Here is a 27,741-nt window from a genome sequence, read left to right on the forward strand (position 1 = left end):
GCACAGAATTAAAAAACTTGTAGAAGATAGTCTCTTTAGTATACTTTAATTAAAACACAGTGGGTTTAGGCAAGTTGAACTTTATTTTGCCAGCATTATATTTTTTAAAAAGCAGTAAAAATACCTCCTAGGCAAGCAAGGGACCAACAAAGTTCAGAGAAGTGGATCACATGGTCAGCTGAACACTAATACCGTTTTTCAAATTCTATGAAAACAAACTTGTTCCCATGAAGGCCAAATCAGACCCCAAAGCAATACTTTGCAGCTGATATAGAGAATGTTGAGAGAAGGTATTTAGATTTGTCAGCAATTCCGTTACAAACGACAGCAATGCAAGTCAGTCTCAGACTAAAAGGAAAAAGGAAAGTAATTTGTACCCAAAGAATAAAACAGGTTCTCACTTGGCCAGGACCTTGAAGAAAAAGGAAGGGGGGTAGGAATCCTGAATATTCTGTTCAGGAATAATTCTTTACATACCGTCAGCCATGGAGCCCAAAACCAACTTAAGAAAGGCAACTCTTTACATAAATTAATTCAACTGTAGATTCAATGAGAACAGAAAAATGCAGTTGAAAATAATGTGATGATCTAATTCTGTCTTCTCAACCAGCCATATGTACATGCAGTAGTCTCTTACCACTACAATGAATTAAAAGGTAACTAAAGAAATACAATAATATTTTAAGAGTCACTTCCCTGGGGAAATAACTAAATTATATTAGCAAATATAAAAAGATAGTCCAGCCTTTGAACTCTGCAATGGTCCCACTCTGTGAGAATATCTTACCTAGCTGCTGTGAATCCATCCACTTAGATGCTGAGATCCATTTTCTGGGCTCTCCAAGAGCAGCTAAATTGTTTTCATTATAGAAGGAGTTGATTAAGACTCCTGTCATTAGTCATCACCCCACACTGCAATTTCTTTGAAGGGAAAAAGGTGTTCCCTTAATTCAACAACTAAAGGGCCCCTGAATATCAAGTTAAGTACTCCCAGGATTTGGTTTATTTTAACCTGACCTGCTAACTCATGCAAAAACTGCAAACTGTCCTTAATATTAGATTTTACATCAAAATTAGCTCAAAGATTTAGAAACACTTCTAAATAAAGAAAACAAGATTTTAGAGTTACAAGGCTACAGTTTATGTAGACACTGCATAAGAAAAGTAAGATGCTAAGTTAGGCTCCATGAAAGCTGAGAGTATCATGACCAGAGGAATATTTCTTTAAGGAAAGATCAAGTTCTCCTTAATAAAGCGGACTTCTCTTCTGTAGATTACATGGAAGTCTGGTTACTACTCGCATCAGGTTGCCTGCACAAGTGATGTTCCCCAACTCTGTGTCTGGTGTTCTTCCGCAGCCAGCGTTTGTATATGGGCACCCGATGCAACAACTGCTCCAAGTATGAACTTTTGATTAAACTGTCCATTTTTGTATGGGACATAAGATATCACTCCCTGGTGCGGAAATATGAACATGCCATTTTTCAGCCTACACTTACAGCAGGACAGATTAATACTTTTTCTTTATTCTTTCAGTCAGAGCTCCTGAAAGATAATCAAGCCACAAATCAACTCTATGTCTCAAATAAGACTTTTACCATGCCTCAAATGCAACCTGGTTAATTTGCTCCAATTTGCTCTCAGCAGCAGATAATTGTTCCTTTCTATCATCCTGCAGCAGATGGAGCAAGTCTTCTACACAAAGATTCCTTCCTTCTCCTCCTCCTCCATTTCTTAACTATCAAATATGAAAGCAACACCTACTTCAAGCCTTTAGCTGCCAGGTCCATGTCTCATGCAGAGTTAAGGATTTCAGCAACTTTCAGGAGCATCACCTACTGAGGCATTTACCCCTGTACTATATCATGAAAAAAGAGCCATCACATGGGTCTAATTTTTAGACCACAGGTACTCCTGCTGCTGGAAATGGGGAGCCTGCATGTTTGACAGGATTAAAATGAACTTTTCTCCTGCTCATATTTCTGTTCCTTGGTCTTCAACACTTAGGTTAAACAGTCTAGCCTGACAGATCCAGAAATATTTCTGCAGGAACACTCTCTCCCCACTGCTTTTCAAAGTTAAACACAAATGCACAGTAACAAAAAAAGGAGCTGCCCAGTCTTTAAGTCACCAGTCTGGACAGGTGGGGGATCAGCTCCTGCCACTGGCTACAGCGCGCACCTGCTGTGCACTTTAGGCACAGCCTAGGTCACCTGCCACACGTCAACTTTTCTACTACTAGTAAGCTAACCAGAGACACAAAAAAAGGTTTCTTTTTTTACCCTTCATAAAGGATAACACAAGATGCCTGTCTATGCCTATACTACAAAATCTTTGCACACATCAATAACATAATAAAAAATTGTAATATAGTAGTTCAAATTACATCTGTTGTGAAAAAATTGCACTGACTCTTATGCTGATCTCACCACAGCATTGAGCCTTGAACTTACTCATTTCAGACATTAGAACAAACAATGCAGGTCAGTTCTCCCATTGTGCAACACACAACCACCATATTCTTAATCTTTTAAGCAGTGCCAAAGAATATGCCAGTTTCTGTACATGTAAGCATTATGGGTCACGCTGAAATCCCTAGTGCAGTTCCTAGAGTTTATACAGCTTTCCCAGATGAACCATAAAGATATCTTGCAATGAAATGAGTAGCTGTGAACAAAAAGACTTCCATAATCTTAGCTTATGTATCTATAATCTTAGCTTATGTATCTATAAGTGAACACACTAAATCAAGCTGCTGGTGGACAGAACAGCAAGATGAGCAGGTTTTGTTCCTGAGAAGCAGAATTCTTCAGAAGAGAGCAACTCAGTAAAAGAAAGAAAAGTAATTCTCCAAACAAAACATCTGAACTAAACTCTTCCAAGTTTACAGGCTAGTGTGATCCTAGGCACAACTATGTATAAGAAGTCACTGAAAGGAAGTCCTCTACCATAGAGGTTATTAGCCATCAATAAAGGTGTTAATCTACTTTTGCAGTATTAACAAACTTGATCTATCCCAAACTTTTCTTCAGGGGGACAAGCCAAATCATGGGATCCCTGCTTCAGTGGAAATAAGATTAAGCACTTAATTCTTTAGCAAACTACCGTCTTCAGTCAGAGCAGAACTTGATCTTCAGTTTTTATTATTGCTAACCAGGCTTTAGAGAGACCATATTGATTAGGTACTGCAAACACAAGATACAAGGACTGTGCACCATGAGGAAAAGTACAGCGTGGTTAGACTGTGTGTCCATGCACTTGATCACACCTCAGATCAATTAGGAGACAGAACACAAGACAAGCAGTTGTAATTATGGACAACAGGGATAACTATAAAAGATTACAGACAACTGCCTTCGTAATTTGCCCCTACTGTATTATTGTATATAATTTCTAAAAGAAATGCACTTGCAAACAGCATTTTCCACAATTACTTAGTGGGTAAAGAGCGAGATGGAGAAGCTGACAACCAGCACACCAAGTACTCCTACATACCCAACATTAACACTTGATGCTTCCTCTGAGGCAGATGAGCCACTGCTGCTTTTACTATTATTTTCAGCACAGCATAGATTCCTCTGTATACAGGAACACAAATTCCTCTCCAGCACACACACAGATGAGTAACTAGAAAGTGATCTTAATTGCTACATAAATCACATGTGGCTACTTAGCATAGCCAAATACATGTCTGCATAGGAAGCGCTCTCCTCAAAACTGTCTGCAATATTTCATCAACCTCACAAAAGAGCAAGTGTGCCAAAAAAACGAAGGAAAGCAGCAATTACTCATCCCAAGTCAATTCATACCTGTCTACAGACACGTGTGGACTTTGTTACAGGCACCTAAACACAATACAAAAGCTGGACAATATCCTAGTCAGGTAAGCACTGCACTGGAACTGGAGAGGATGACAGCTTCAGTCCCACCAGGGCATGACCCTAAAGTCTGTGGGACATGCTGATTTTAAAACCTTTCCTGAATGCTGGTCTCAAAAAGTACAAATCTGTGTAGGTGGGTGGGTTGGGGTTTTATTTTGGGGAGGTGGTTGTGGCTGGTGTGGGTTTGTGGGAGTTTTTGGTTGTTTTTTGTTTTGGTTGTTTTTTTTTTCCCAAACACACACACTTTTTTTTTTTTTTTAATGTGAGTGTATATAAGCACACATACATAAAACCCCTACTATTTCTACCTGGGAGGAAAGTGCAGTACATATTGAACAGCCTGGCCCAACACACTGTCTGTGGAAGTCCCCAGGGCCTTAGCTGCCCGTCCATGAGGAGAGTTGAACAACAGAGACGTGTCACTCTCACTTCTCTCTTAGCAATGAGCTTGGCTTGGCTCACAAGTATACTGTCACCAAGCAAACACTGCATTACAGATCTAGCACTTCATCCAAAATCCTCTGTTAATCAGTTTATTTGCAACTATTAATCCAACACTGGTGCCACTGGCTTTTTACACAAGGGACAACTGCAGTATCAGTTTTTACTTCAGTTTTTCTTCATAATTTTGCTCTTGTGGTGGCTAGATGTTAGCCAGCAAGAACCTCTTCCAAAATGGTTATTCTGATATTGTTCTTACACACAGATCTACAGTTGAAATAAGAGGTCGTGGAAATGGGGTACCAAATTCTCTCCTTCAGTAGCTGTTTATGGGGTTTTTTAAATCTCTAGTGTATTCAGAGGATCCTGAGCTCAGTTGCTATACAGAACACTTCCCTGAATTCACCAGACTCTTCAGTTAAAAACTCCTTGTGTCTGCATGTCTATTCACATGTGTCTAAAGAAGCCTAAGCCTAAAGATGTTGGACCATAAGGCTATAGGTGCCCAATACTTTCTGACTTCAGTGAAAGTTCAAAGCTTCAGCAGTTCTGCCCTTCTGCCTTTGCACTTAAAGCCACAGGATTATCCCAACTCAATTACATCACTTAAATCACAAAACACTCATACATACTAGGTACTCCTGATCTTTCCAGTCAGAAGCCTAGCTGCTGTACTCCAACACTCAGATAGGTGAATCAAAGTATTTTTTTCTCCAAATAAAAGGAGGAAAAAAAAAAATCCTGTGTTTATTTGGTGATATTCAAACAAATGTCAATAACAAAGCTAGTCATACATTGCTGGTGCTCCAAAAGTTTATGCTAACAGATAAGCAACTGCCAGAGATACACCTAGTATAGTATTAATACAATAGACTAAAGAAAAAAGTGGAAAGAGAGAGGAGTCAGTCACCTAGTCTGAATACTACCTGCCACTATTGCTGTGCTCATGACACTTAAATTGCTGAATGTAACAGCACTCATTAGATGTTTCAGTGACTTGAATTCCTCTTGAGACAGTATGTTAAACTATCTCTCCTAAACTTGTTTCTTAAGTTTTTGTGTGCTAGGAGTTACTATTTCATATAGCTAAGTCCCCAAAATTTAAACTGATGATTCTAACAACCAACTGCAATGATAAACCAGTATACAGCAATCAGTGTCCTCTGCAAAGCATGTAAATCTCATCTCACCTCCAGAGGCTGTCAGACACGAGGAGGGGACTCGGAGCTCACCCCAAAACAGCCACCACACTCCTCCAAGCTACAGACGCACGCACACACACCACATCAGGCACTCCAAGACACAAGCGAGGCAGAAACACAAAATGAGGACCGCTAGTTTACTCCAACAGTGACATGGGCTTAAAATAACCACAATCTCTACCCCGCTTCATTCCTTCAACTCTTAACTTTCAAGTATTTCAGTTGCGACAATGTTTACCCCATAATATTCACTGACTGCCAGATGCATTTAAAACAAAAAAGAATGAAACATTACTGGATATTTTTAGGGTTTTGGGTTTTGTTTTTTTTAAATAAGTTTCATGACTACACATCAAACATAAACCTAAACTTTTTGGCTCCAAAGCAAGTCTATAATTAGAAGCCTCATTTGTTCTGGTAGTCAGGAGAGCCATTTTCCCTGGGGAATGTTACTGAAAGGAAACCCAGGAAGAGTTGTAACAGCCAAAACATGAAACTTTATTAATAAACGGACACTGGTAACACAAAGCCATCCTAACTAGACTTGAGCAGTTACAAACTGTGTTTTACCCCTAGAAACTGTTTTCTTCCCAAATAAAATGCTCTTTTTTTGTCTCTCCTCCTCTCAATGAAATGCCTTGACCCACTGTGCAAATTCACATGGAAGAGACCTAAAAAAGGGCTTCTGCACCCAGAAATTTGTCTACTTTCTCACAGCTGCACCAGCTCACCCATTTTAAAAAAAAAAAAGCGCGCTACACCTTTCCCAGCAAACCTCCTCTTCCGACAGTGGAATGATGGCTGGTTACCTTGCCAGGACAAGTTAGGGATGAGACTTTCACCCTCTGCCTTTTGCCTCTCCCCTTGATACCTCCTCTGCTCTTTTATCTGCTTTCCGTTTCCAGCTTTTTTTTTTTTTTTTTTTTTACGAACTTCCTTTCCCACCCCCATTACCACACCTGCGAATTCCACTGATGTGCGGAAGAGACGGCCACAAAAACAATGTAATGGCAGGGGACACCGGGTGCGGGTGCAGGGGAAGGAACTAAGATGGCAGGCCTGGAAGCTGTGAAGACCGAGACCAGTTAAGGGGAAGAGAGAGGGAGAAATCAAACTTCAGATGGGGAAGGGCCGCAGTTGACAGCGAGGCAATGATTATGTTCTCGGGTGCAGGAGGAAACCATTGATTTCTGGAAACTACCAATAGAAGCAACTGCATTTTTCCTGCAAGCACTTTTGAAGAGCCCTGTATGAAATGGTGAAAAACAGAGCATAAACACACAGTTGCTTCTTCCTTTAAAGAGAAGAGCAGTATCCAAGTGCCAAGCTTCATATCTCCAAGCAGAACTCTCTCACATTTTGTATGCAAACTGTTCACAATGAAATGCTGAATACAAGCTGCAGGATTTGCCCTCTTCTAACAGCTGGGATCCATGATCTTCACAGCACCACCAGCTTTTGAAGCAGCGTTTTCCAAGGCACAGTGGTGTCCTCTCTCGCAGACTTCTCACGTGTATGGGCAGTTACAGAGACAGATCTCTTTCACGTTTCTAACCATTATAGCTACAGGGACGGGGGACACTGAAATGCAGAGCAGGCAAAACCAAGCACAGGGATGTCCCCAGGTGTTTGCAGTGATCCTCAGGGAAGACAGGAGCTTAGCAAGGCTGGGTACTAACCCACACACTAACCACAACACTTGGAAAACCACCGTCCATCAAGCCACCTGAGAAAGGAGAAGTATTGCGAGGATTTACATCAATCCTGTTCAAAGTGGGAGAATACAGGGAGCTGACAAAGGGAAGGGAAGTGCAGAAAACACACAGGAAGATGTGTATCCCTCCAACATACTGTAGGAGCAGGCACGACTGTTTTCACTTTTCCTGAAAGGATCGGGGTGGGCAGGAGGAAAGAGGGAGAGAAAAGGGTCAGCTTTCAAAAGTTTGCAAAACATCTTTTGGCATTTTATCTACAGGGAATGGACAATTTCCAAAGGCTTGATCACACAGAAGCACGGGTCTGATCTTGCAAAAGCCCATGCACATGGATAACTTTACCTCACATGAATAGTCACACTGGCAGGACAAAAATATTTACAGTTCCTCCTTTTTCATGTATTAAATGAGTCATTGCAAACATGAAACAGGCCCACACTGAACTTAATCTAGCCTCCAATACTTAAATTCTACAACAGCCACAGAAGATAAGAAACCTTAAATAAAGCTAAACTTCCATGAACAACCACACAGCATAAAGCAGCCTCCATTTTATGCACGTTGCCCTCAGATTAAAGTATTTCTTGCTTAAGAAATTGCTTTGGGGCCACTGCTTGGCCCCAAAACACCATGCTGCCTGTCATACGCTATAATGGTTTTTATGCTTCAATTTTTTTAAAGTGGTAGAGAGAGAGGAAGAGACAAACCTTTAAGCACCCTAGAGAAGATAAGCCCTTTTAGGCAAAGCCCAAAGGTACCCTCACAAGATTTTTACACCAAAATTGCTATCAATCCATTAATACTGTCTTAGCTGCAGAAACTGAGGTACATAAGCAAGCCCACCCCTGCCCCATTCAACAGAAAACAAAAATTCACACAGCTACTTAATTTCCTTTTTTCCTTCTTTTCTTTGGAAATTCATACAAAACAAGTCCAAACACTACTATTGAGTTTTTCTGCAGGCACAGCTGCAAGCCAAAAGCTCTAACCCATTTCTTCCCCACGAAAAAGGGGGCAGAAGGAGCTAAGACAGAGAGATAGAAGTAATTGCCAGCACTTAAGTCTTCTAAAAGAAAAAAAAACAACCCACATTGCAAAACTTAATATCTGTATAGTTGAGAAAGACACAGAAACAATAACTAACAGCTCCCCTCTTTTCTCTTTGCTCAAGGGGACATAGTATGCATTTTTTGACTAAACCTCAAATACAAACCAAAAGTAACATCCTCATCCGTACAAAGAGGCTTATTATGATTGTTATTGCTGGAAGGGGAAACTCACTCTTACTGGCCACATGACTGTTGAAATCTACATTCAGCATTGTTTGGGGGTTTGTTTTTTTTTTTTTCTTTCCTCTATAACTCAGCAGCTCAGAGCAACTGGTAATAACTTTATAACTAGAAACATTTAGCTGAGCATTTCTGACGCTGCAGAGTCAGCAATACAGACGAATTTGTTCCAGGCTACTCAATACATACTTAAACACATACCCTGCAGCACCACACTGCAGTATTCTTTTGGGAAACATTACTAAAGCACAGTATCAAATTCTAGGGTTTTTTTCCATCCCCCCCTTGCTTAGAAATGTTAACATCACATACAGCAATTTATGTGTTTGCACAATTTACTACTTACACAACTAGTACTTAGTAAGACAACTCATACAACAGTGTTATAAAGACACACGTATGTTTTTAGGCTCTGAATCAAGACCTGGGCCTTGTCACTTCTTACACACAGCACTACACACAGCCTGACAGCAGCCAGGTATCTGCTCACACAGTACCGTCACGCCGTGGTCCTCCTCTGTAATGGCCAGGTGGCAGCCAACGCCGGCCAAATAGGTTAGCAGACGAAGTTCAAGGACACTCAGCAGGGCTTGCCAACTTCCAGAGTCCCTCAGGTTAGTGGGAGGCTGAAACTCAAGATGGATGAGAAAAAGACGACCCCTGAGGAGGGGTGCAGCAAGAAGCACCCTGGGGCAGCAGCCAAGACCTGATAAAAAGCTGGTGCCAGCCTATTTGCACAAGGTGCCTAAGCTCAGGTGTAGGGAGAGGGTGTGCTCAGGCTCCCTGCCAAACTTTGCAAAGGAAACTGAAGCTCAAGAAAGCTCTGTGCACTTCCTTAAATGGGAACAGGAGTTTCCTGAGGGGCAGTTAGAGGGCTTAAGTTTTAAGCAAATCACAAACAGGGCACAACAGATGGAGAACCTCAGAGAAACAGAAACCAAGGTTGGCCTTCTGCAGCACAACATAGCCTAGAGGAACAGCTGTGGGCAATGAATGATGGGTCTTGACAATCCCCAGGGGTGGACGAGAGGGCACCCAAGGTACCCAGGCTTTGACAAGCAAGTTTATAACTAGATCTCCATAGGAGCAGTAATATCAACACCAAAGTCCAGCGGGGAAAAAACACCAAAAGTTTGTACAAAGAAACAGGCGCTGAAGAGAGAGAAGCCACAGACACTGGTGGGAGCGGGGGAAGAAGAGCTAACATAAACAAAACAGGCTCACAGTTTCCTAAGATACAGAGCACCTCTAGAAAGAGGTCCTGCGCTTTGGGAAGAGAAAAAATGAGAGGGGCTGGACTGCTTAGCTAAAGAAACATGAGGTTTACCCTATATGGTTTAATGACTGCTCTGGATCGGACAGGGACTGTTCCATTTTGTATCACTAACGCAAGTTTTGCTCCTAGGGGCTGGTTTTGTCACGGCAAGGCTTCCTCAACACACCAACACTTCTCACTCCGCCTGCAGCCCTGGAGGTCCCCCACTGAAATTTCAATGCTGACCACAAACAGAGTTGGTTTTGGGTTTTTGCCTTGTTTTTAATCAGTTCTTCACTTCAAAGCCCACCTGCAGTTGATTTCCTGAGCCCGAATGCTTAAACCAAGACACTTAAAACACTTCTGAGGGCCTTTCTCTGCCAACAAAACAGCTGAAGAGGCTGTCATTCATCTCGAAAGGAGCTCCGAGAGGAGCGAGGAGGCAGACCCCGCCGTACCCCAGCGGAGAGCTGCCCGCAGAGCCGATAGCAGGGCTGATAGCGCGGTTACTCACCACAGAAACATGTGATTTTTGACCACGTCCCCAGCCCGCCGGACTCCGGGGGTTCAGACTTGCCGTCTGGCTCCCTCAGGCCGGCTTCCGAGCGGGGCACGCCGGCGGGCTCTCGGAGCTGCTGGCGGCGGCCCCTCCTCAGAGACCCTCGGCCGCCGCTCCAAGCCCGGGGAGGGAGCCCCTTCCCCGCCGCCCCCTCCCCGCTCCGTCCCGGGGCCGGGCGGCTCCCGTGGGGGAGGGGGGCGGCGGACACGTGGAGGCCGAGACCGGAGGGAGGGAGGGAGGCGGGGGGGTGGCGGCCCGGCCCGGCCCGGCGGCAGCGGCCCCGCGGGGCGAGGCCGCCCCTCAGCCCCGCGCACGGCACTTACTTGCGGGGCGGCCCGGCTCTTGCCCGGCGGCCTCCTGAAGAAGGAGGTGCGGGCGGTGAAGAAGAACTCCTCGGACTCCTCCTCCTCCAGGCTGCTGTAGCCGCTGCTCATGCTGCTGGTCCAGGTCATCGGCGGCGGCGGCTGCTGCTGCTGCTGGGGCCGGGCGGCGGAGAGCGCCGTCCCGGCCGCCGCATGGGGCCCCGCCGCTGCCGCTCCTCTCCCAGCGCCGCCGGCCCCGGGGCGCAGGAGGAGGAGGGAGGAGCGGCGGCGGCTCCGCTCCCGCCCTCCGCTCCCTTCCTGCCCCACAAGTTTCCGCGGGCAGCGCCGCTCCGAGCCCCGCCCGCCCCGGGCAGCAGGTGAGGGGGCGGGGGCCGACCGCTTCCCGCCCCCGCGGCCCGACACGCCGGCCCGGAGCGAGCGGGAGGGGGTCCCGCCTGCACGGCGAGCCCGGGTGCTGGGTGCCACGAACGGGGGGGGGGGGGGGGAGCGAGGCGGAAGATCAAAGCACGGGCGTGGGCCGGAGCTCCCCAGCCCCCCCCGGCCGTGCGCTGGGACCTCAGCACCCCCTCGCTAATTACAAGCAACGAGGCAGCGGAGGGGGCGCTGGCTGAAGAAGGAAGTTCCCGAACTTTTCCCCAATGACTACCTGGGTTCCCTCTCCTACGCGCCTTTAAGAACAAAGTTGTTAAAAAATAACCACTGGCAAAACAACCGCACGCCGTTCCTGTGTCGTTCTTCTGGTAATCCTTGAATTTAAGCTTTGCCACCGGTAGCCGTAACAACCTTGAATTCCCGCAGCTGCTGTGGGTGGCTGGCCCTGGCCTCCCCTCCCACGATCAGGCCCACAGACTATTAAGTCAATGGAATCCATTGCCCCAGGATGTAGCAAGGAGCCAGGCTTGTGAAGACTCAGCAGAGATTAGATATGTGTACAGATAGGGAAAATATCCAGAGCTGCAACTGGGAAACACGTTTCAAAGCACAAAGGTTCTGATAAGATGCAGGGCGTACATCAAACTCGTCAGTAATGGGGGAAATGACAGACAATGCTTGAAGGCCAAGTCACTCCGTAATTACCTGCTTCAGAGTTTCTCATCTCTTCCCTCAATTTACCTAGGGCTGGTCACTGTCACAGACAGGATACTGGGTTTAAGGTACGGCTTCCTAAGGCTATGCAGCTGCCCGAAAAAGCAGACTTGCCCTTCCTGCAAGCCCTCAGCCCGGCATTCCTGCCGTCCCCCGTGCCACGGCAGTGGTCCCACGGGGGGAAGTGAGTCACATCGGCCACTCGCTGCTGAGCAAACCCCCGGAGACGGGGCTGTGGGGATCAGGAAGGAGGACAGGCTGCACCTTTCAGCAAGAGCACAACCTTAGATTAAACAGATTTGAAGCTGTGGGTTTACCAAGCCACCGTCTAAGCCAATACATCGGTTCCCGTGGTCTCACTACTCGGCCACAGATGTACCTGGGACACCATCAGCTGATGTCTCCTTTCCCTCTTCTCCTTCCCCATCTCGCTGGCTGCTCACAAACTCCTCATCTGCTATGTGCCGCTATTCCTACCTCCCCCCCCCCCCCCCCAAGTGGGGACTGGGGCTGTTTCTGCCAGTTAGGTGCTCTTCCCACACCAGTATGCTGTACATATTGATTAAGTCACCTCAACACCAACAAAACGACTCACACTGGGAACTAAATGCTGTTAATCAGTTTGGGAGGTGTTAAATCCTTACTTTCCCATCAGCTCTGATTCTCCCAGATTTTTGTATGAAGTGTGGCATCTGGCAGATTAGAAAGTTGCATAGCTTTTAAAAACAAATAATTGAGTCTAACAGCGTAGATGTGAATGTGTCAGATCTTGAGCCTACTTGTTGGCACTGTAAAGCCCCATGGTATTCAAGATAGCTTTAAGTTGAATGCCAAGTTACTTGAATGTGACTAAAACGTACTGAAATGCTTGCTTTAGACAAATGAGCTTTGTGTTACCTGCCTCGCCAAGACCAGCCCCATGCCAAAAGGAAGTCCCACCAGAGATCTGCTGGGCTTGCCCCTGAACCTGTCCAAGACCCAGTAACAAAGCTTTTGGATAAAACGCCCCTGACCATGATCACGGTGAAGGATTTTAAGTGACTCAGGAGTGCTACAAAATGGGATTTGTGTTTTCAAACTACAAAGGTGTTTTTAAATGTTATCCGCTGGCACACTTGATGGACTCCCCAGCAACAAAAGGCACTGTGTGTATAGCTTGTTTGCTTGGCCGCAGCCTCAAGCCTGATAGTACATGGGTGGACCACCGAGCTGGAAAAAAGGATCATTGAGACAACAAGCTGCTGCAAGGGAGCTCGGGTCCATCTGTGCAAGATCAGTTGCAAGTCCTGGGCTCGAGTTTATCTGTTCTCTGGCAGCAAGGCATGGCATTCACCTTGTCTGTGTAGCATCATTTATATTGATAACGCCGAAAGATTTACAGCATCATTTTCTCCTGCTGCAACAAAGAATGATGGAGAAAATATGTCTAAGTTCTTTTTTGATATGTCTTCCCATATGAGTTCACTCCTCCGCTATAGCTCTCTTTTTAAGCCTACTAATTTTGACAGTGATTTTTCCTTTGATTTTTAAGTTTTGACAGTGATTTTCTACTTTAATTTTTTTTTTCAGATGTGACACTGAACCAAACAATTCACATGAAGGTACAAACAGATGTTGACTTGCTTGGTGCTTGCAAATAACATATCCAAATCCCATCAAGTATTTTGCATGGTTAATACTTAAAGATCAGTTGGTGCATATTTTTAAGGTCTCTGTCCCCAGACAAGTACTTCTCAGACTGACTTCTTGATCTTACCTAGGTAAGATTCATCTAAGGCTCTTTGTTAGGTGCTGCACTGAAACCTCTACACTACCAGCCTTGCATTATTTTTCGTTCATTCTGACAGGCTTCTTAAATAGTCAACCAAAAAAAAATAACACTGCATGATGAAAACAAAGACAGCCATGTCTCAAGATAAAGTTAGTAATAAGTTTGCTGAAAGCATACTTGTTCTTAAGGAGAATTATTGAAGCATTAGGTAAAAATAATGAAGTTAAAAGCCAAGGAATGTGGCACAGGAGAGAGATTTAAAACATAGACAAGCACTATGAGGCTCTCCATCAGTCCTTCCAAGAAATAATTCAATCCAGTGAGAAATTAAGCTGGCAATCAGTTACCATAGGATCACACAGTCAACTGGCAAGAAGAGGGAGATGCCTTTTTTTTTCTAAATGAATAATTAAGTTCAAGTAGTAAGTAGTGCTACAAATGCACCTGTGAAGAAAAGCAGGATAAACTTTTTTTGTTTTTTATTAAAGCTTGATGACGCAGATAGAATTTCAGAATATTTTTAAACTATAGCCCATTCAAGCCAGTTAAAAGTGGTGACTCAAGTAACACAACCAAATATAGCAATGGGCACTCTGTGTTCCAAAGCAAGAGTCTCATAAATAAAATATTAATAAAAAGCAATCACAGGCAAAGATAACTTGTGTGATACACAGTTGTTTGTTGTGTAGGGGGAAAAACAATATTTAAAATCACTGTCACATTCAAGGATAAAATTCAGCTTTAAATCACTTTGTGATTTTGGAGAGTCAGTTCAGAGAAATGCAACATCAAGCATAGCTTCCAGAAAAGTGGAAATGAAAGCTGAACTTCCTAAATGGCAAAACAGGTATGAATAATTTTATGAATCTGGCAAGGATTAGGACTTTCAGCTACCATAACTGAAATAACCCTTTGAACCAGACATTGAAATGCACAAAGGTGGACTGCTTCACAAGGTCCTGCAGCTTCATTTGTTTATTTGTATTAAAATATCACTTTATTGAAGTGATCACAATACCACAGGAAATGATGGTTGAACCGGATTACAAGGGGTACTTCAGTAAATTCATCCCCCCACTCTGAAGAAGAGCCAAGGACTTGACACCATCCCTAGCAGACCTTCAGCTAACCCATTCCTGAAACACAGTACTGTAGCATGGCACCTCCCCTATGGGTCATCCCTTCCAGTGTTTAAGCTATTTATTTACTGAGTTAGAAAGATTTTCTTAACATCCCATTTTAAAATCTTAACCTTGCCCATTTGCTCCTTAGCAAAAGAAAGAGAGGGAGAACAGTCCATCGCTGGTTTTTTTATACCTTTTGGGTATTTGAGGACTCTTTTTGTTCCCCCCATTTCTTCTGCTTCCCAGACTAAACAAAGGGACAACTGACAAAACATCCTATAGAGTTTACATTAACTCCATCAGCAACTGCATGATGTTTACATGTTTCTAAAACATCTCCTTGGCCCTCTGACATAGAACTGGGAGGACTCATTAAAATGGGAAAGCTGCTAAACATTCACTCTGCCACTACTGCTGCTTTGAGCCCTGGGACCAAGATGCTCACTTCTGCACACAAGCCTTGGTCTTTTCTCCATATTTTTGCTGGACTACATCGAAAGGCACTGGGTCAAAGGAGGAGGAAAGCTAAAAGCAAGATAGGGCATGGGCTTGGAGAGTCCTGTAGCATTTAAGACTGCATTTCTTTTAAGATAAAAACAGTAATGTGGAGATCTCAAGAGAAGAGTCTACAGATTCCTGCTTTCCTGCCTCCCCTGACTTCAGTCCCCCCCAGGTGAAACCCTGCAAGGGTGCTTGCATGCTCCAGCAAGCAGGACCTGTGGTGGTCCGGCAGCCGCGGGCAGCAGCCTCCGGCCGGGTGGGAGCAGTGAAGGGCAGCAGGATGTGGGCTGTGGGAGGGAAAGGGTCAGCGCAAGGACTATACTTCCTTACCCCCCCCAAACACACATTAGTATCCCCTCAGTGTTTTACAGGAAGAGTTTCATTAACAAACTTAGCAGTATTTATAATCGCTATGAATTTGCAAGATGCCCCCAGCCCCTGGCTGCTTCAGGAACCCTTTTGGTCACTTCTGGAGTCATGCGGGTCTCCCTCTCACTTTCTGCCTTCACATGTCTTTGCAAGCCCTGGCCCTGATCCTCTAAAGGCTTGACCATGAACATAGCTTTATCAATGATTAGTCCCTATGGGACATATGGACATACTAAATCTTAAGATATGTTTAGGACTGAAATCCAAAAGGGTTCCTACCTAATAGCACCTTGGATTTGGCTTCTTTGTAACATATTTACAGGGAAATATAATTATTCCATGATGTTCATTATGTAAATTGTGGCTGTATAAAAAAGACTACCCAAAAACAAGTTGCAGAGGAAGGAAAACAGTTTGTAACAGACCATCCCTTTAAAATCAGAATAAATAATTCCGAAATCGTGTGTGTTTAGTTTTTTCTACATTCCAGCTGAAAACAGTGGTAATTTCAAATGATCAAAGCAAAGCAATAAAGTTGAAATACAACGAACACAGAACATCCACTCAGGCCTGTAGTTTCCTTACACCAGTAAACTTTCTGTTTACTCATTTCTCTCATTTGTCTTGAATTAATAGCTCAGGTCTGTTTAGTACCACTGGCAGCAATGACAATTACCCTTTGATTCATACTCAGCGACTTGTTAATTCAAACAAGGTCATTCCAGCCACACAGGCACATGAGTGCAGACCAAAAACAAACAGGAGCCAGCTAAACAGCCTCTCTCCATCTCCTAGTGAAGAAATGCCATAGGGACATGTGCTTGCTATGGCAGATACAACCTTAGTATTGTCAGGAATCCTTTTCCGGCTCCTAAAATTCTTAATTCTGCCCAACCCTAAGCCCCCTTGGTGCAACTCTTTCCTCCAAAATCCTCAAAATGAAAGGGATACCTGGAAACTAAAAATAACCTATGTAATCGCTTTCTTACTCATGGTCACACACTTGCAGTCACGCACCAAATCTGTGATCTTCATCTACCACACTTGGACTTGCCAGAAGATCCAGAGATCTTGCAGAACTCAGAGCAAGTTCACCTCCCCCATCCCGTCTAGGGGTTGTGCTCAGAGACCAGCACGGTCAGACCTACATTATTTTGAAGGGGCATAGAAAGGGGATGGAGTGAGGAGACTGCACTTGTCTCCTTTTCAATGATGCTGCATATATGTGGCACCCACCCACATGCACAGTCTTACTGAAATCAATAGAGTTACTCATAATTTTAAACATGCACATGGTTTGGAGGATGGGAGGCTTTATCTTGGTTGCTACCTAAAGCTATAAAGATAAAACTGTACCTTCCTGACAGTTTTGTAATTACCATCATCTTTGGGTTAGTTTCCCAGAATATTCAAGAAATACCCCTTTTTATCTCAAAAAGATGCATGTTGTCGATCCAGCTTTGCAAGATGACTCAAGATTGGCCAGCGTAAGACTACAAGTACAACCCTCTCCAAGTGAGTATTTCTGCAGTTTGAAGACACTGCCACGGAGTCTGGCCTTGTCGTGGGGTGCGAGCACCAACCTTCCCACATCCTGCCCTGCCCCAAAACCCACCAGGACCAACTGAAAGACTCCCATCGCCTTTGAAAGGATTTTGATAAAGCTCACAAAGCCACCCTCTGCTGTACTTGTGTGCATTTTTCTTTCAGGTTATTTGCACCCCAGTTAGGCAGAAGTGCTCTCCAAAACAGACACATTTGCTAGTAATTTTCCCTTCTTGCTCTCCTGCATTATTAAACAGGTACTTTCTTGTCACAGATATGAAAAGGTAGATTTTATAATACAAATGATGAACAAATATTTCGTATGTCTGTCATACATTTAATCAGAGGGCTTCAGAGCTGTACAAATGTACCAAAGTGAGTCTTGCTCTGCCCCTCACTCTCATTTCAAAGGCTGGATTTCCATGGCACAGACAGATCAGTGGATGTGCCAGTAGCAGTTAGGAGTTCAAAGCTGAGAGCCATGTTACATCTGGCAATCCGTTCCCTGCAGCAATGGCCTTTTTAGCTTATGCTGTAGCCAGCCCTAACAATGCCAGATCACAAGTCTGTCAGCACACAGATGTAGCCCAGAAACCCTGACTCAATAAACAGGTGAAGAATTCATCCTTACTCGCACAGTCCCATTGATGTGAATAGTCAGACGTAAGTATATGCTAAGGTTGGCGTAGGGGAAGCTCAGAGGCCTGCGAGTGCTGTCACCTAATTCTCTGTAAGCACCCACACCTTGCCAGGGTAAGCAGTAGAGCTACTATATGAGAAAATAAAATTTTAAGGAAATATTCTATAATAAAGTGTACAAAAACCAGATATTCTCCTACTTTTAATTCTGTTCCTAATTGCTAACAGTATGTAAAAATGCTCAGGGCAGTAAAACTAACTAGGACCTTCTGTTTTAAGTATAGAAACCACAACTGTGGAAGCTCAGCATGCTTTGTGGATACCACGAAAATGTGAGCCCTAATGTGCTGTAGCTGCAATCTGATTCCCAGCATCTGTCCCCAAACTGGTGAACTGGTGGGGGAAGGGGCCTTCTGGTCAGGGAATCACATCCACATTGTCATTTCCTAGACAAAGAACAAGAAATTGTCCTGTCATACTGTGTACGAGATGACATTTTGCTCTGTTTCATAAGTCTGATTGTGATAGATAGTAGAAACTCCCTAGAAACTGTCTGCACAAGTTTAGGACTTTCTAGTAAATCATTCTGACAACAGTCCATGAAGACAACCACCCCAGAAAGACAGTGCTGTTCAACAGGACAACAGTTCTGACAACTTGTTGCTGAAATGCCTGTCTAATCATTCCAGTCCACCCTTAGCTGGAAAAATCTGAAAAAATTAGCATCGAAGTGCAGTGCCCTATGCCTGCTTAGCCAGCCTTGCCAGCTGAAACGCTGGGGGTTGCAGCAGGGCAGCCCTGCTTGCGTGTTCGTGCCTGCCCACTTGCTCCCCAGCTTGCAAGCCCAGCAGGCAAGGGAGGAGCTGCCAGCTGCTAACGCCAAGGTAATTAATTTTCAGCTCCCCTGTACTTCTGCAGTGGTGCATACGATGAACATTTTTCACGTTTTCAGTAGGATGTGACCATCTTTGAAAATTTTGCCCTGAATCAGGCTTTCTTTTAGCTAAATCTCACTAACTCCTTTCACATTCGGTCTGTGTCCCCTTCCTTGGCCCAAGAGCTTCCTGATTCCCACCTTTGCTGTCATGCTCTTCCTCCCCCACTACGAGAGCACTGGTGCAGGGGGGAAAAAAGTAGGACAATTTAAAGAAGACAGGAGTGCGGGGAGTGGAAAAAAAACAGAATTGAGAAATAGGCAAATCAGCAAAGTAAAAACCGAAGGAAAAAGGTAATATTTTAAAATAAGAATCAGATTTTTCTTTCCAGAATTCCTGAAAATCCCAAAACAAACGACCAGGGAGATTTCTGGGTGGAAAAAGAGCACATGTCTAGGAAAGCTGAGATGTATGTTTCTAATTTTGAAGGAAGATTTAGAGAAAAAAATATACTGAAAAATTAGAAACGAAAATGATGGGTAAAGTACTCTATGCGAAAGGGCAGCTAAAGAAAGCATATGTATCATGGCTGAGAAGATACTGGAGAACTAGAAAAGAGAAAACAAAAAAAGAAAATATGGTTCTTTTTTTCTTTCAAAGTTGTGGAATGATGTACACACAGCATCTCAAATCCTCAATTTAGGAGATTTAAAGTTGGCCTCCTGGCTGCACATATGGAGGGAAAGAGGAAGGGAGGGAGTGGACGCCTTACATCATGAGAAGTCCAGCAGAGCTACAGACTGCACAGGGCTGTAGCCTCGTCAGGGCGTCCTGCTTCCGTACAGCTCTTGCTCTCCTCTGCCTATATTTTATCAATCAGATGTAGCGACAGCTCTTTGGGGAAAAAAAGACATGACCAGAGGGGAAAAAAAAGCAACCTTTGCACTTAGATGCAGCAGGAGCACCATCGCACCCCGAGGGAAAGAAGCTATTTATGCCTCTGCCTGCTGCCACGTCTGTCTGGTCCTGCGATGGGTGAGAAGGTCAGAGCCCGAGACCTGCGCTGATACAGGGAAGTGGAGGTTACTTATTTTTATGTTTCATTAATGGAAAAAACCCTGAAGTTATGAGAAATAAAACACAAAGGGGATATATTTGGGTCTCAAAGGCATGTACTTGTAAGCTGGGTAATGCCTGTTTCATGACTGGCTGCCTCGAGCTTAACATGTCCCCCCGGCCCTGCATGCAGGGTATGACCAAGACCCTTGTTACTTCTCTAGCCTGCAGCATAGGTCAGACATGGTTCAGTATTCGGATCACAAAGGAAACTGTAAATCTGGCATTTGATATGCTTTTGTCTGTTTGTTATAGATAGCCTTTTCTACATAACATGTCTATGACCTGGAATTTATAAGACTTGGACATATACTGCCAAATAATTCAGCTTCCCAGCTTGGTTCCAGGGTCTGGTGCTGTGATAGTCTTATTTTACATGTTAGTTCATTTCTGGGACCTCTTTTACAGCAAATCAGTGCACTTCCTTCAAAACAAACCTCAGAGGTGCTTCCAGGGGTAGTTAGCACCAGAAATCACACCATCCTAGCAGCATGGACCCCCCAGCCTTCCTCTGCTCTTCACCAGCCTCTCACACTATCCCAGCCAGCGCCGCCCCCTCAGCCTCCCCTCACGTTTTCCAGGCAATTTGAACCGATAAAACACGCACGCCATGTCTTGAGTCCACGGGTACGGGGGTGTAGGACACAGCCTGCTCTGAGACATGTGGGCCTGAGCTGCTTTGCGCTGCCTGGCCTGAGGCCAGGGGTCACTCCCTGGGATGGAGGCCTTTGGCCACAGAGACAGTCACGGCTGGCTCAGAAGCTGTGCTGCATCTACTCATTATTTTTCAGTCTGAACTTTAAAAGCAAAATAATTAATTTAATCTTACAGTCATTGCTTATGTTTACGTTGTTTATAATGTTAAGCTTGTTTTCTAAAAACAAGTTTCTAAAATCAGGAAAAAAACTCTATTCTTACAAAATTCTTTTCTTATTTTACTAAGCTTGCATGATTACTCTTCCCTGTGATTTGAAAAGGGAGGAGCTGATATTTTAATGCTGTTATCACCTGGATGGAGAGAAATGGTGGAAGAACATGCAAAAAGAGGTTTTACACTGCAGAGCTTTTAATATGAAATTTTGCCAGGTGTGGGACATAGCAAATTGTACAGAAATCCTACAGAAGCGATGTCTCTGATATTTTCCCACCGCAGCAATGTCCAAACTCTGATGCCATGGCTTTAGATTGATTTTTTTAAGGCTTTAAAGAGGTGTAAACACTGAACTTCTGGAAACCGAACTAGTTGTAAAGTAAGCAAGACTTTTATAAGATTGCTTGTAATTGTTATCCAGTCCTTTTTCTTCAGACATGGCCACAGACTCACTGCACAGAAGCACTATTTACATACCGCTGTTTGAGAAGGCAGGCGGGTTTAAGTTAGGCACATGCACAGGGGTGTTTGTTATACAAGAACGGTCTGTATTTGAGCACTGCCTCGCCAGCATGATCTGCGCTTTACAGAAACTTGGTTAAAAATCACAGAAAATGGTACATCCAAAGGAGAAGCTGGGGGAAGGGAAGGAGAGGACGCGAAGCAGATGTGTCTAACTCAGGCTGTTTTACAAGCTATGACTCCAGCATTCAGTACCAAGCATATGCTATATTTTCTACTTGAAAGCCGACTGCCACTTCAAATGAAAATGGTTTTGTATGTGCTGCACCATAAAATTACACAGACACAGAGGTCCACACTAACTAGCTGTTTACCTCTATGCTTCTACCACAGCACATAAGTTATAATCGGAGGAAGGAAACTCCTAGGAGATCTGAAGGCTTTAATTGTTTCAGCGTGCAGATGGTTTGCATTACAGCAAATCGACACAGCTCAAGGTCAATTCATAGTTCAGCAATAGCTGCTTCAGCAAGTGAATTTAGTTTGTTTACGCCTCTTCTGGGGAAGATTTAACTGCTTTGTTACCTATTTTATAGATATTTCTAGGCTTAAGAAACATCGCAACAGGTGAAACGGGAGGAGCGTAGGTTGCCACAGCCATTTCCTTCATGTCTGGTACTAAGCAATTTTTAGAGCAGCTAAATATAGCTGTTTTCCTACAACATTTGAACACTTTGTTCTGACATGTTCTCTTTTCTGTCACTGACATAAAAATGCGCTCTCACAGACTCACGAAGACATCTCCCGCAACTCCGATTTTCTTTGCTATGTTGAGATGTGCCACGGTAACTGCTGCACCTAGAGACTGAGGTCTGACACAAGTAGTTACTCGTGCCCTTAGACATCAGTCTGAGCTGCCTCTTTCCCAAAGGTTCCCAGTCCTTCTACACAGGCGGCTCAGCTGTTCGTGAAGCAGCTGCTGAACTGCCTCAATTTAGGGCTTAGATGGTTAGGATAAACTGGAACCAATTTTGATTTTTTTTTTTTTTTTTAATAGCACCACGCTGAAATCTGCCACAGTACAGCAGCTGCTTCATCAGCTGAGCCATCCCTTCAGGCAAAATGGAGGTCCCCAAGAGGAAAACAGGCTGGGCAGCAGGGCAGTGGGGGACTACTGTAGCGATACCAAGGTAAGATGTCACTGGTCAGAGGTTGGAAACCTCCACCTAGGAGAGGAACACAAAGCACTCTGGGGCACAAAGCACCAGCCCGCGTGCGCCACAAGCACTTTCTTCTGTGCCATCTACCAACTGGATCCCAGATCTGTCTGGGTAGCTGCCACGACAAAGGCAATCCCACCAATGCCAACTGTTAAAAAACTGCATCCAGTAAAAACAGTGCATGATTTTTGTTTTAAAAGCGATGGTCTTTGTTCCTGTCCTGGTTTTGGCTGGGATAGAGTTAATTTTCTTTCTAGTAGCTGGTATAGTGTTATGTTTTGGATTTAGTATGAGAATAATGTTGATAACACACTGATGTTTTCAATTGTTGCTAAGTAGTGTTTAGACTAAGTCAAGGACTTTTCAGCTTCTCGTGCCCAGCCAGCAAGAAGGCTGGAGGGGAGCAAGAAGCTGGGAGGGGACACAGCCAGCACAGCTCACCCCAACTGGCCAAAGGGGTATTCCATACCATGTGACATCATGCCCAGTATATAAACTGGGGGGAGTTGACCTGGGGGGGATCGCTGCTCGGGAACTAACTGGGCATCAGTCAGCGAGAGGTGAGCAATTGCATTGTGCATCACTTGTTTTGTATATTCCAATTCTTTTATTATTATTGTCATTTTATTATTATTATCATCATTATTAGTTTCTTCCTTTCTGTTCTATTAAACTGTTCTTATCTCAACCCATGAGTTTAATTTTTTTCCCGATTCTCTATTCCACCCCACTGCGTGGTGGGGGAAGTGAGTGAGCAGCTGCGTGGTGCTTTGTTGCTGGCTGGGGTTAAACCACAACAGTTCCTCACACCTTGTCTTTGAGTTCTGCTGATCAGTGCTTATTCCCATCAGTCATACGCTGTCTCCATCGTTTACCCTCTACCTCTTGTCCCACAGGGACAATACCAGACCCCTACACAATTGTGGGGCAGTACCATGTTTTCCCGTCTGCACTCAGTGTCTGGAGTGCCAGACCTAGAGAGAAACCACAGCAATGCATTGCCAAAGAGAGATTACGTTCATGTGACTCAACAGAGGTACAGATGTGTCCGTATGTCCATATGTGCAGGTAATTTAACACTGCGGGTGCTCCTCCCCTCCCCTGACATGCGACCAAATTAGCAGAGTCACAGGATAATTGAAAGATGGGTTGTACCTCAAGGTCAGAAAGTAATCAGTGAATTTGCAGTCTACTTGCAGACCTCAAAATGTGTCAGAAATGTCAATGAATGTAACATCACAGCACAACAATGCTAAAAAGCTCATGCTCTTTGCTGTATGCATTAGGGCATCTACCTTTATTTCGTTTGGGCCTGAGTCTTTTTTAAAACTATCTGTTTCAAAGATCTGGTTTTAAATTAACTTAGGAAAACTCTGCAAAACTTTTTAAAAGAGGCTTGTGGCAGGGCTATGAGGATTTCAAACAGAGAGGCACACCAACACTTAGGCACACCTAAGAATTTCACATCCATGTCCTGGAAGCAATCTCCTGTGCTCAGCGGTTCTTGATGTGGCCTTAACATCTGCTTTGGCATCTGCTCTTTCGGTAGGATGTGCCTCTATGTGCTCTGCTGCTTTCAAAGGCCTGCCTGCTATTGCCTAGGCCGGCTGGCAGTGATCACCACTGCTCTGCGGTTGGGCAGATACCCTTTAAAGGAAACGCAGTGATTCACCCCGCTCCTTGGTGGGAGTCCAGTAGGCACATCCACCACTGTAAATCCATAATCCAGCTTTACTGGGTCCATTTAAAACAACTTCGGGAGGCAAAAGGCAGCCTGAGCTTTAGGTCTAATTCTTCGCATAGATAATAAGCTGAGATGTCTTTACAGGACAGCGTGTAAAATTCGCCTAGCTCCTAACTTGGACAAGAGGCTGCAGGCATCTGGGCCAGAAGGCATGCGGCTGCCAAAATGAAGCAGGCGGCTGGAAGCGGAGCAAACTGCCGCCATCAGCCCTGCCAAGAGATTCTGCAGGTCAGCTATTGAAATGATTTGCACATCAGCATATTTCAGATTTCAAATGCAGCCTTTTCCAAAAGACCCCAGCAAGAGCGTTTGTAAAGAAGGGGCTGTTCTCGTAGGAAAGCGATTTCCTAAAGAATCCATTTCCTTACTCAAACACCAGAAAGGTGGAAGGTTTTCCTAAAACTGGCACCTAGGGCATATCTGTGACATGGAGATAATTACTGGAAGTAACCGGTGAAACTGCCAAATCTGACTGCAGCAGAACTGCCAGAAATTTTTTCCTTCTTACTGGCAGCCAAAAAACACAGGTGACTTAAAAGAAATGAAAGTGCGGGGAAGAGTGTGGAATGACCAGGAAAGACTGCTCCTACACACAGCGCTTTAGCACAGTCTAGAGGACTTGTCTATGAAATGCTGCCAACCGTTGGACCATGGCCAACTCATCTTAAAATTCGGGTAGCCTGGGGTTGGGTGGGATGGAGGCACACACACTCCCTTGCATCAGAGGCCCCATGTCTGCTAACCTCTCTTTCTGGCTCAGGGTGCGGGGCAGTTCCTGTCCCCAGCTCTAGGACATGCGAGGCTGACTCCCCAGCAGGCAATCTCAGTCCAAAGAAGGCCTAAAACTGCGGTTGAGGACACTTTAAAGAAAAAAGAAGATGGTTAATAGAAGTTTACAAACTGTTAGTGAAACTGGATCCGTTTGCTGCAAAACTCTGCTCTCACTGACTCCCCTGGACCCTACATCTCCTTTTTCAATGTCTAACCTAATGCAATGATTCTCAAACCCAAGAGCAGGGCTGCCCTGGGAGGTCCAGACTGTGTGATGGGAGACAGAGGGAGACAAGAACAAAAAATCCAGATGGCTCGTGTCAGCCCCTCTTGTCCCTTTTCTGTTCCTCTCTTCCCCTCCCTCTACCAGTGAAGGTCTCCCCTCTCTCCAGCCCCACCATGGGGGATGCGCACATGGGACGAGCAACTCCTGCATAGCACAGAAGGACCTGGCAGCAAGGGGGTGAAGCCCGGTGGCTTGGGGGCTGCGGGTTGATCCAGGGGAAGCTGTGGGAGCTGTGCAGCCTGGCACAGCTCAGGACGTTCCTGCTGGGAGGCAGAGCGCAGGATCTCAGAAAGAGGGTTCAGCCAAAGGAGAGGAGCCTTGATCTGCCCCCAGAAAGTAACATTAAGGACATTTCTCAGACAGACAGCAGCTGCCCAATTACAACTGGAAATACGGATTCTATCTATTTCCTTGTATCCCTTGTATTCATTCACTCCAATAAATTGTTCCTGTCTCTAGCTATATCTGTTAATTTTGGGGGAAAGAATATAAAGAACTCAGTAAAATCATAGTTCACAAATGCAGCTGTCAGAGATTTTACTCCTTCCACTCTCTCATACTGAGTTACCTCTGAATTTACCCTATCTGTAACCCTCAATCATAAGAATTCAGCCTTGCTTTCCTTCCCCAGATTACAGATTCTGTAACAAATTCAGGAATATTCATAGCAGTTACGGGTAAAGCATAAAGAAGAAACAATCAAGTTCTCAGAATGTAACTCTGTGCCACACAGTGCATTTATTCGCCTATAATACTTTGCAACAAAGAGCTCACCCTCAATGCGACTATGAGCAGCAGATAAGCAAGGAACTTTATTCACAGTGTCACCATTTCCAAAAACTTCTTCCACTTCTGACTCCCCAGACTGAGACATATTTGAGGTAGAACGAAACAGCAGGTTTGCATACTGTGGGCACCTCCCTCCCCTAAAAGAAGGAAGAAAAGAAAGCTGGAGGCGAGAGACTAAAAATTAAATCAGCACATCTGAAAACCAAGGCCAAATTGACTTGCTGAAGGCCATATCTAATCAGTCATTAGTAGAGCAAGGACTGCAAATCTGGCTTCCTCAGTCCCAGTTTCATGCTCTAATTCCTACCTCCAACAAATTGCTTTATAATAATCATAAGACCTTACTGATTAGTCATATATGCAGATAAGGAAATCTCTCTCCAAGGTTATTGCAAAGGAAAATACTAGTCAGGACTGCAAAAGGAAGGTCGAGGGGAGAGGACAGTGCAAATGGAAAACTCAGAGTGGGGCGTGGACTGAGCAATGTTCCTCTAAACAGAAGTTCAGGAGTACTGGGAAATGTAAAAGTAGTGGTCAGCCTTGCTAAATACAGGTCTTCCTTCCCCAGAGAATAATGTTGCAGAACTGTCTGATAAGGTCATTGTGATAGAAAAGCTTAGTGAAATCAGATCAAGACAACGCAGTTTTATCCTGAAGTCAGCTAGGTGACGTCAGCCCCGGGCAGGATGCAACCAGTGCTGACCTCATCCTGCTGCCCCATGGTAACTATCACCATGCTTTGTTTTCACTTAGGGTTGTAAAGCAAAATAATCAATGATGATATTTATCTTGCTGTAAACAAACACTCTGTCAGAGAAGATAAAGCCTTAAAAGCTGACTGACCATGGCTATACACACACTTGCAAGCACTGGCAGAGAAAGAGATGGAGAAGCATAGGATATGATTTAGGCAAAGCAAATACTTTTATCCGGTTATCCAGCTGACTGCAGCACATCAGTAGGCAAAATACCTGAAAAGGGCATCTGCAGCTCTCCATTGGTCCACAGGACTAGTTCTAATGTATGTGCTTGAAGACCTCTTGGGGTCCCATGATGAAAGTTTTCCTCTCATAGGTAAAGAGAAGATGACTTTTTCCATTTTCTGTAGGGATTATCCACAAAGGGCAGGCATCCAAAGACCTGCCTAGTTTACCTTCTCAGGGCACTGTCCAGCATCCAAACAGCACAGCTCCATCATCATCTGGGCCAGGAGCTGATCCAAAACTCATCCTTAGGAGAGGCCTCTTGATTAAGAGCTGGGTTACAGTAAAAGAGAAGTGGCTGGAGGATTCAGGATGCTGTATATATTTTATAGGGAAAACAACACACCGCGCCACCACTTTACGACCAGGATCCTGGCTTTGCAGGTGGTCCAAATATGAATGGAGATGGGAAGTGAAGTGGAAGGGGCTGCATCCCCTAGTCTGTATGCACACAGAGGAAACAGTTGTTTAGGCTTCTCTGTGTCAGTCCAGCTGAAACATGCCTGCACATTACATGCAAAATGTCTTCTGAGACAATATACAGAAGATATGCTTAATAAAAGATGTTTCAATGAACAATTACTTTATTTGCTAAGTATGTCAAACCTCTCAAATGTTCTTCCTTTTTTCTGCCATGTAATATGTGAATTTCTTTTCTTGGCAAGCCAAGACAGATGTAGATACAAAATAAACAAAAGTCATAAGAAATTTAAAGGTCACAGGTGAAAGGGGATCAAGATGCAAAACTACCTCTGGAAAAAAATCTCATCTGGAATATCACAACCATAATGGAAGGTGTAAGTCTTGAATGAAGTGATGAAGGGACTTTAATTTTTGAAAGGGTTGTTATATCACTTGTGAAATAAACATTCACGGAAATAAAAAAATTAATAACTGATCACCAGCATATTCTTTGTAGAGCAA

General features: G+C 44.3%; 1 protein-coding gene across 3 annotated transcripts in view; it reads right to left on the bottom strand.

Annotated features, from left to right (window-relative positions):
• The window catches only part of RASSF3 (Ras association domain family member 3), a 115,720-nt gene that overhangs the window by 43,861 nt on the left and 44,118 nt on the right, over positions 1–27,741 (bottom strand). Inside the window, exon 1 of one of the 3 annotated variants that reach the window (XM_069773608.1) lies at positions 10,666–10,963. The exons of 1 other annotated variant lie outside the window; for it this stretch is intronic. In XM_069773608.1, the coding sequence (XP_069629709.1) occupies positions 10,666–10,794 (129 nt within the window). In that variant the 5' untranslated portion in view covers positions 10,795–10,963. Of the gene's footprint in view, positions 1–9,025; positions 9,053–10,665; positions 10,964–27,741 lie in introns of those variants that run through there. One more of the 3 variants, XM_069773610.1, reaches the window with a different exon arrangement.

This window comes from Haliaeetus albicilla, chromosome 28, assembly GCF_947461875.1.
Source record: "Haliaeetus albicilla chromosome 28, bHalAlb1.1, whole genome shotgun sequence".
Classification (NCBI taxonomy): domain Eukaryota; kingdom Metazoa; phylum Chordata; class Aves; order Accipitriformes; family Accipitridae; genus Haliaeetus; species Haliaeetus albicilla.